The sequence below is a fragment of the Malaclemys terrapin genome, chromosome 25 (assembly GCF_027887155.1).
Source record: "Malaclemys terrapin pileata isolate rMalTer1 chromosome 25, rMalTer1.hap1, whole genome shotgun sequence".
Classification (NCBI taxonomy): Eukaryota; Metazoa; Chordata; order Testudines; family Emydidae; genus Malaclemys; species Malaclemys terrapin.
Window position 1 is genome coordinate 11,862,145 of NC_071529.1, and position 9,725 is coordinate 11,871,869.

The following is a 9,725-nucleotide window of genomic DNA, read 5'->3' on the forward strand; positions in this document are numbered from 1 at the left end:
CAGAGACAACCTCAGTAAGCATTTACCACTTAGTTGTAATCATTGGACTCATCAGGACATTTATCTGGGTTCTTAAAATGGCACCCATCTCCATAGGCTGAACACCATGCACACTCCATGATTAAATCTGCACTTTAGTAAAGATGACCTGGATTTATGTTGCGAAACCAGGTCAATTCTTCCTTCAGATGCCACTCTTTGCACTTTGGTCTCATCCGTGGGTTTTGTGGGGAATCATTCTGCTGCCTAACTCTTAGTATAGACATCCTCAACCCGCAGGCAACAAAACAGCCTAGAGGGGTTGTCTAGAGAAAACAAGTTTAGAAGGGAGAAAAGGTGAGGAAAGAGGACACTGCATAGCATATATTCAAGAGAAGGCACTTACAATATCCTGACAGATGTAACCAATTGCCTCCAACGTTGACTCTTTCATGTGCTCAGTGCTGTGTTGATTTGTAACATTAGCTACCAGCTGAGGAATGAGTTCAGGCCACTGGTTCATGGGAATCTCGGCACAGGCAATGCCAGCCACACACTGTGAGGCTGAGCTGGGCCTGTATGTTTCCGTACCCAATGTCTGCAAAACCTGGGGAGAAAACATCAGCAATTTAGTCAGACTTTTCCAAATCAATTTCACTAGTCTACACACTTTGATTATTTGATATCAGTGACCCAATATAGGAAGATTGGAATCTAAGTTCTCTACTTGATGGGGGAGAGGAGAGAGAGTATAGCAAATGTAACTAGCATGAGTTAGCCGATCAATTTTATTTTTACCTGCAAACATGGATTAAAACAGGTAGATTTTCTGCCTTTCCCTCTACAAACAAGCATTTAACCCCAGCAACTGAAATGAGTTTGCCCCTATATTGACAGAGTTGTGGTTTACCCCCTCCAGGCAGCAGGATTTGTCTGCATGATTAAATACACTTCTCTAAGGCACCCTTCACATTCTGTGAAGAGTGCCCATATACAGCGAACCATGAAGGGAACAATTCCCCTTTCTCTGCTATAAGATTATAAATCAGAAAAATTATCCGCAAAAGAAAGCTTTTCAACTTAGAGAAGAATTACATGAATTTCAAGTAATTTGGACCCTATTTCTTGATACACTTGACAAAGAACGGTGAAATGGCTCAAACAACGCTAAACTTCCATTCCACTTGACCTCTCTGCTTTTCCCCTTCCCTCTTTCCACCCCTCCACCTCTCCTTCCTTGTTTTGCCTGTGCATGTACGTTTTTTTAAAATTGTTACTCCCCCCACCCTAACATGTTGTGCCTGTGTAATATTGTCCGATTCTCTATTCCCTGGTCTTGCAGCTTTGATGAGTTATGTATTGGCTATCCTGTGAAATGGGCAGCATTTGGTAAACATATACATGCTGAGATTCATTTACTTCTTTGTATTTTTTATTATGAAAACGAATAAAAATTAATCACAAAAAATTGGATAAGTGACATTCCCAATCAAAAATATAACTGGACAGCTTAGGAGAAGATGATCTTTGAGTGGGGGTGAATAATATTTTCCATTTCTATTATAGTTGAATCTCTAAGTCAAACCGTCCCAAGAGGAAGCATTGAATTGCTTCTGGCAGAGTAGTATGGCACAAATTAAACCTGTTTATTCTAACTGGTTGACTTGCTGAACAGTCTTTCTAGTCTTTGCTCAGCAGCAAAGGCATTTTGTACTCTCCACTTCAGCAAATAACTGCCATTTTTTTTTATTTTTAAAGAATTTTAGTAATTGCAGAACACTCAGCCTTGGATATTGAGATCTTTCATTTATCCATACAATAGGTACAGCACTGTTGGTGGTATTGCAAGGTTCTCCCAAGCTACCTACCACTATTGTCTTAGTTGACCTTTAGGAACAAGGGGAAAAGCTTCCATGGCCATTCAATGTTGGGTATTCACAATACCAGTTGGAGCCAAACATGGAAGTGATTTAATGATGGGAATGGGACGGATACACCAACTCATTTCACATTAGGCCACTGATAATCAGACAGCAGTAATTAGTCAATGCTCTCCCGTCACTCTTTAGGTCAACTGCACCTGTATTCCCCCTTTGTGATCCAGCACGGGCATCCACTATTAGGTTTTTGGCTCCCAGCCATCCCCTCTCTTGGATGGAGAGGCATCTCTCTCCATCCTGACCAGAGTTTTTCCCATGCTGCACAGTCCCCATTCTAAACTGAGTTTCCCAGCAAACCAATCTGCCTTAATTGGTCAGCATCTGCATGTTGCTCTTTCTCCAAAGGCTTTGTATTGCCCAGTTTTAAGTTACCACACAGCCCTTTCTAAGCAAGTACATTTATTCTTAAAGTGAAAGCATGAGAGAAAATACATTAAAAACAATAAATCCCCACATGCACGCTAATAAGCTTACCAGAAATGACCCCCCCCCCAAACTCCAACACGGGATCTGGCAGGCAACCAGCCCTTTAAATCTTATCACTTTTTTTTTTTAACCCTTGTGCTTACAAGTACATACCCGCTTTTAGCCCAGAACAAGCACATTCATGACAAGTCCGTCTCTTTCTGTAATATACAGCTTGGGTCTTTGATCTTTAGAGACCATGAACATGTAATCAGTCAGACAATGGTTCTCTCTTCAGGGTGTAGCTTCAAAAGGTTGGGTCTGGAGGTGGGAACTTGCATTCACCCCTTCCCCACCCAGTCCAGGTGTCTCCTAGGAAACCCATTTCATTTTGTTTGTCCCCAAGTTCCTTCTTATCTGGCATATTGTTTAAAATAGTACTTTGAAACCTCCCAGGTTTTACATTGGCCAAGTCTCCCCCCCAGAGAAGTCGCATATAATCCCACAATAATATATACACTTTTCATTCATAATACAATGGACTCCAAAGCTATTTAAATTTAGTTCAATAAGATCTCCCAAAGATACTGCAGCAAATTGCCATATCTGTCACAACTCCCACTTAACCTCTAAACAGGAAAAGGGGTAGTACAAATAAGAAAATTCTCAAAGTTTTTAAGAAAGAGCTAGTCATCAGGAATCTTAAATCAAAAAGTTCTCTCAGTAGATCACTTGCACCAAATGATCCAATGACAATGAGTAAAGGATGATTACTTTAATTCTTTGGAGGGATAGTATTAAAGGCAAATGAAACTAATGAGTTTTCTTCAACATTTCTACAACACTGCAGCTCCTAAACTAGGGATCTGTTATTCTGTAATCATACTGTTACCAAAAACAAAAACTACTAAATTTCCTGTCACACATTTGTCAATTGAAGTAAAAAACATCAAAACAGCATTACCCCTTCTTTTCCCCATTGGAAGTAATAACTGAAAAAAGTTAAATTATCACACTATCTAATCATCCAACCTTACTCTGGAGAATACTGTGTAAGTGTTAAACATTCAAAGACACCAATAATCCCAGACAAATGATTATGCAGAACGGGTAGTCCATTTGCACCCAGAATGTACCCATTATAAAGTTCTGCATAGATCCAAGTGCACATACATCTTCAAAAGTCAAAAAGATAACCAGCACAAAGGACTGAGAGCGCACGACCCATTGTCATTAAAGAATATAGCAGTTATCTGTTGGAAAGCCATTATTGCCAGGCCAGCATTATGTCTCTTCATGCTAACCACTTGCTAGCACAGCTAAAATCTCTTGCCATCTCCTCTGACAAAGGTCATAGCTTTTAGCTTGACAGATTACAAAGACACTCCACATCTTTACAAAACTTAGCGGTAGCTTTCAGCATCTGGAATTTCGGTAATAGTTTTTAACTGTATTCTGCAAACACCCACAGTGTGCTAGGCCCAGTGTGTATGTACACACACATACACACAGAAAGACTGTCCCTGTCTCAGAGATTTCACAATGTATGCGACAATTAACACGGTTTAAAAAAAATTTTTTTTTTTAAGACTGTTCAAATATGAAGAATAAAAATCAAATCCCAATGCATCTGTAAACTACTAGTGATGAAAACTATGTCCTCCAAAAAGTGTGGAATTGCAGGTCATCATTCAGAAATCATTCTGTCTGGCTATTCATATGCTTCTGAAGAATGCTTTAACAAAAATACAAAAGCAGTCTCAGTTTTTGCCTCAAAACCTCACCTATAATTCCTCCTTCAAGCACCATGCTCCAATAGCAAATCCCACTTCTTTTCATGGTAAGGAAGAGAAAAACTAGTAGCAGAACAGAGAGGGTAGGTTTTTCCACCTAACATTATCTTAACGGGTGCTGGACATATTATTCTTCCCTAAGCACTGTCCTACATTGCTTATTTAAGCATCAGAAGTAGACATTTGTCACATATTTTACACATCCCGATCTCATCATTGCTGGAAGAGTACTTACCAGGCTGCAAGCATTTGAGGGGATTAACTAAAGTACAGGTTCTTATTGCACACCCCATTCCAGATCTACCAGATGCCCACATACCCCCACCATTCTCATCACTGATACGTTGGGTGTTCTTCCTAACACTACCTGTTCTTTAGCCATTTGCCCATAGTTCAGTTACAGACAGATATATAGTGCGACATATACAACTGAGAAGAAAAAAAAAAAAAAGACAACCAACCCTTGACTAAGTTCCGAGCTCAGTTAGACTGGACAGTTGCTGGGCAACTGAACCCGTGGTGTATGGTGTTTGGAGGTGAGGGCTCTGTATGTCAGTGTCTCTGTGTTCTCATTGGTATAGCTTGAAAAAAATTAACTACCGTATTTTAGAACACAAATTCCCCCGGAGTTTTAAAGCTTCATCTGAGTAGCCTATTATGAAAATGCAATAAATAATAAATAAAATCCACCAGTACACAATTTCTCCCACGTACCCATCCAGAGAGGTCTCATGTACCCCCAGGGGTACACATATCACAGTTTGAGAAACCCTGAACCAAAGCAACACAGCCCTAGACCTCAATTTACGAGAAATTAAAAAACCCACAGTGCTGTGTTCTACCCCAGAGATAGCTGCATTACAGAGTTGGTGAACTTGTTCCCTTCTTCCATCCTTTAGCTACCTCTCAGGTGTGTTCTGCAATTTAATGCTTATGAAACAGCTCCTCAGATTAAAGGTGCTACAGCAACATAAAGTATTAAGTACAAATGAGGTTCATTGTTCCATAATAGCAAGAAACGCAACGATTTTTCAAACAGTGAGAAATAGATCAAATGTTCATTACTCAGCCATACTGTGGGAAAAATGATAAGCCATTTGGAAGTGAACGGACAAAAATGGAATTCATTGAAGTACAGAAGTTACTTACATAGTTCTTGACTTCCCTGCGGGCATTGGCATCGATTGCAAGCCATCTCTGTTGGTACTGGGCCTTGATATCTGGGTCCTTAGACGTCAAAGAGTTCTTGATCTGTAAACCAGCTGCAACTCTGGCAACCTGGCTGTTCCCTGGATTTGCCAGCACTCTGGACAGTTCCACAAGGAAAGTGGGCTGGGTCAGGAGAAGAAAACATGCTTATCAATGGATACAAACACATACTTCTCTAATCTGCTCTTAATCGGAATCTGACCCATTAGTTTTTTGTAACTAAAGAGAATTAAACTTTTACCCAACCAAAAAAGAGCAAAACTCTTTGGACAGTTTATACAGTATCTGACCAATAGCATACTGCTGCTACCATACGACTGTGTTTTATCCCAAGAGTATGAATGTTAAGATCCTAATTTGAACTACTGAAAAGCAACGTAACTAGACTTGGATTTTTTCAGATTACTTCAGACACTCAGTTACCTTCCATGATCCTACTATCTGTTTAAAGTATTCCTTTAAATAAAGCACTCAGGTCCTATTCCAAGGCCTATATCATCCAAGGTTGTCTGTGGTTTTTAAAATTAACATGAATTTAAATGCAACATCGAATACAAAATAATAATTCTTTTTTCCAAGGGGAGCACCAAGCCAGTTTCCTTTTGGAATTTTTTAATGCTTTTAAAAGCTCAAATCAGGTGCTTTATATACAGTAAAAATATTTCCGTAAGAGCAAGTTTATTACATGATTGCTCTGATGTCAAAGATATTTTCACGTCCGTTTATCAAAACCTGCATTTGTACTGTGCGCTTTTGGTAACAACTAGTGAAAAAGTCCTTAGTATTCAGACTATTCGCAATTTGGCAGCTTGACATTGGATACATTTTTGCTTTGTGTGGTATGGAGAAAGAGCTCCACTAGTGCAGCTCTTGTGCCAAGACTGACCAAAGCCTTGTCTCCACTAAAAATTGTGTATGTGTTTTTCGATGCAGCTGCACTGGTTTCAGTATCAATTCATACAAAAGTGATTCAGACATGGTGGAAAGAAGTCTTCCTGAAACAGTTTTGCCTGCTTTATACTAGCATTTAACCAATCTTTTAAATTGGTAAACTGCACTCGTAGTTAATGCAAATGAAATTTCTATTGGAAACCAGGGCCTAAGAAAGACTACCTAAAAGTAGCTAGGCAACAATTTTTAAGGCGGTATTAAGGACAGAAGAACTTGTGTTCTCCATGGTCCAAAACATCACCTAAAAAAGTTAAATAAAGCTATCAAATCTGTTTTAACACCCAAACTGCAGAGTTTGAAAACAAATATATAGTTTAAACCCACCATTTTAAGCTAAATCAGTCTTGCAAAAATATCCTGAAAAATGCAATGCCCTGGGCACAAAATATACTTGTTCACTTTTTACCACAATGAAAAAACTAATTTTACTTATCCATCAAAAAATGTATTCATATTTGAGACACAACATTTTGCAAGGCTGGATTAAATTAAAAATGGGGAAAGCTTTCAGGAAAGGGATGTTTTTGGAATAGAAAGTGAAAATGTTGCAAGGACACACACATCCCTAGAGGGGAAACAGTGGGCTCAACTCCCAAAATGCCATACATTTGATGAAGACTATGCAAGGAAATCCACTACAAATAAGAGTAGCCAGCAGTCACCAGTTATTTATTCTCACACCTGCCTCCCTCAAATGGTTAGGTGTTTTTTGTTTGTTTTTTTAAAGCTACTGACAATAGCGTTATTCATTCTAGGCCCAAACTCACAATTCTAATTTAGAATTTATTTAATTTTTCTAGACTACAGACCAAAACCCAATTGTAGTGTACTCGTTCTCACAGCTTCCACACACAAAGCATTGCAGGAAGACTCAGCAAGAGTCCTAAAATAAAGGCAGAAAAAAAAACTTGTGTTTCAGTGAAGGGCTATGATTCATTAAACAATTAGCCAGAGAATTGGAGCCAATATAAAACTGTAAGCCCAACTGTAAGCAACTTTGATTACCAGGTTTCACAAACCTTTAACATTAAATTATATAGAAGTAACTCGCATAGGTTGTCAATTTATGCTGGTGGATGGTTGCCAAAAAATTAAACACCCAATTATTACCTCCAATCCATCAGACAAGTCGGTGACAACTAACCTTCACAGTAGCAAAGAGGAATGCAATAATTCACCCATTTTTAATCACTCACACAAAGAACCAAAGATTGCCTCCAGGATGAAAGCAGAATAGCAACTCTAAGAATCAGACCCATGGACCCTTATTTTAGTGTAATAGTTGTAATGTTGTGCTTCGATTACACAGACAACATACATTAATGATAGGACATATTTTTAACTCAATCCCCCCTTGATTTTAGCAGCGTGGACGATGCTAAGAGTTCATAACACGTTAATGAAAGTGTGTCATTTGCAGATTTTTGAGTACCCTTTCCCTCTGGACCAATGTGACCCCCAGCCTTTCATTTCCCTTAAACACATTCTAAACCTGCTCTAACTCCACCCAGGGCAGTGGACCTCAGGGCTCCCAACACTGGTAACACCTTCAACCTCTACCTCAACCGGGTCACAGACATGTGGGGGGGAGCGAGGGGAGAAGCACCTAGTGCAGAGGAGAGCGAAGGTCCTTTTAAGAGTAAAAAGGGGACTAGAGCGAAAGGTAAACAGGATCCAGACACTGGAAGGGGAAAGAGAAAACTGAAGGGCCAAGATTGAGACAACCAGAAGGCCTGGCAAAGCGAGGAAGGAACGGACCGGCCTATGGGAGGATTGAGAGCAGGCAGAGAAGGGTAAAGGCCCAGCATGGCAGGCCCAAGATAAAGGGGGCAGGATGCAGGATCAGGTTCTGCAGGGGGGGGGGAAGGGAAGGGCCTGCGGCCCTGGGGGGCCTCTCCCGGGCGCACCCTGTGCAGCCCGGTCTCCCCACATGGCCCGCAGGCCCCACCGCAGCGCAACCTAACGCGCTCCCCTCCCCCCCGGCCCGGCTCCGCGCCCCCATTGGCCGGCGCGGCTCCCGGGCGCGTCCCCATTGGCCGGCCGCCGCCCCGGCTGGGAGCCGGCAAGTTGGGCTGCGCCCTTGATGGCGGTTCGGCCTGCGCGGGGCCGGGGCCGGGGCCAGGGCGGGGCGCTCCCCGCCGCGCTCACCAGGTTCTCGATCGCCGCCTGCTCCAGGAACTTCTGCGCCGCCTCCAGCTCGGAGCGGTCTGCGGGGAGGGGGGAGCCGGAGTCAGTCACTTGCCCGAGCCCGGGGCCCCACCCCCGGCCCGGAGCGGGGCCAACGGGCTCCCCCGCGGCCTAGCGCCTCCGCCCACAGCCAGCGCCCGGCCCCGGGCGCCGCCCTCCCCCAGCCCCGCTGCAGGGCCGCCCTCGCCCCCCTTCTCCCCGCGCCCGGCCGCCCGCCCGCCGCCACCCAGGCCCGGCCCCCCCCTCAGGCCCGGCCGCGCCCGCCCCGGGCCTGGCGCTGCCGCCCTCCCGCTCCCCCCCCCGTCCCTCCCCCACGTGCTGGCCCCTACCCGGCGAGACCGTCTTCTCCAGGATCGTGATGAGCTCCATGGCGGCGGCGGCGCGGCTCCGGCACGGGGTGGGGTCCCGCTCGCTCGCGCTCTCGGCTCCTGGTGCGGGGGGGACCCCGGGGGCGGGCGGGCGGCGGCGGCTGTGGCGGGCGGCGGCGGCGGAGGGAGAAAGGGCCGCGCGGCTGGGGGGGGGAGCGCGCGCACCGACTAGGCGGAGCGGGGGGAAGGGCCCGGGCAGCCGCGCGGGCGGAGGGATATGCCTGAGCCGGGCCCGCGCCGCGCCGCTGCACGGACTCATTGGCTGGCAGCGCCCAGCACGCGCGGCGCTCATTGGGCCGGCGCCGGCGCCGGCGCGCGCGCGCGGCCATTGGCTGAGCGGGGCTCCGGCGCCGCGCGGCCATTGGCCCGTTTGGCCGGGCTGAGCAAGGGCGGCCAAGAGAAGCGGATGGAGAGGCCGGGGCCGCAAGGAGAAGTTCCTGACGGGGCGGGGCCAGGGGGGCCGCGGAGGGCGGGGCCTATCAAGGCCTGGGGCTAGGGGGGGGGGGCGCTATCGGGGCCAGGGGCTGCTGGGGGCTAAAGCGGGGTTGCGCCATCAGGGGCTGCTGGGGGCTTATGAGGCCGGGGGGGGGGCTAGAGGGGCGGGGGCTTATCAGGGCCAGGGGCTGCTGGGGGGGGGGGGGCTAGAGGGGCCAGGGGCTGCTGGGGGGGGGGGGGGGCTAGAGCGGGGTTGGGCCATAGGGGCCGGGGGGGGGCTTATCAGGGCCAGGGACTGCTGGGGGGGGGGCTAGAGCGGGGTTGGGCCATAGGGGCCATGGGCTGCTGGGGGGCTAGAGGGGCTGGGGCTTATCAGGGCCAGGGACTGCTGGGGGGGGGCTAGAGGGGCCAGGGGCTGCTGGGGGGGTTAGGGGGAGGCTAGAGGGGGGTGGGGCTTA

At 46.2% G+C, this 9,725-nt stretch overlaps 1 protein-coding gene across 1 annotated transcript in view; it reads right to left on the reverse strand.

The window, feature by feature from the left end:
• Window positions 1–8,984, reverse strand: part of KPNB1 (karyopherin subunit beta 1) — a 34,227-nt gene extending 25,243 nt beyond the window's left edge. The window contains exons 1-4 of the mRNA XM_054014111.1: window positions 8,794–8,984; window positions 8,426–8,484; window positions 5,267–5,449; window positions 386–586 (exon numbers count right to left, since the gene is read on the reverse strand). Of these exons, the coding sequence (XP_053870086.1) occupies window positions 386–586; window positions 5,267–5,449; window positions 8,426–8,484; window positions 8,794–8,833 (483 nt within the window). The 5' untranslated portion in view covers window positions 8,834–8,984. The remainder of the gene's footprint in view (window positions 1–385; window positions 587–5,266; window positions 5,450–8,425; window positions 8,485–8,793) is intronic.
• Window positions 8,985–9,725: the final 741 nt, after the last annotated feature.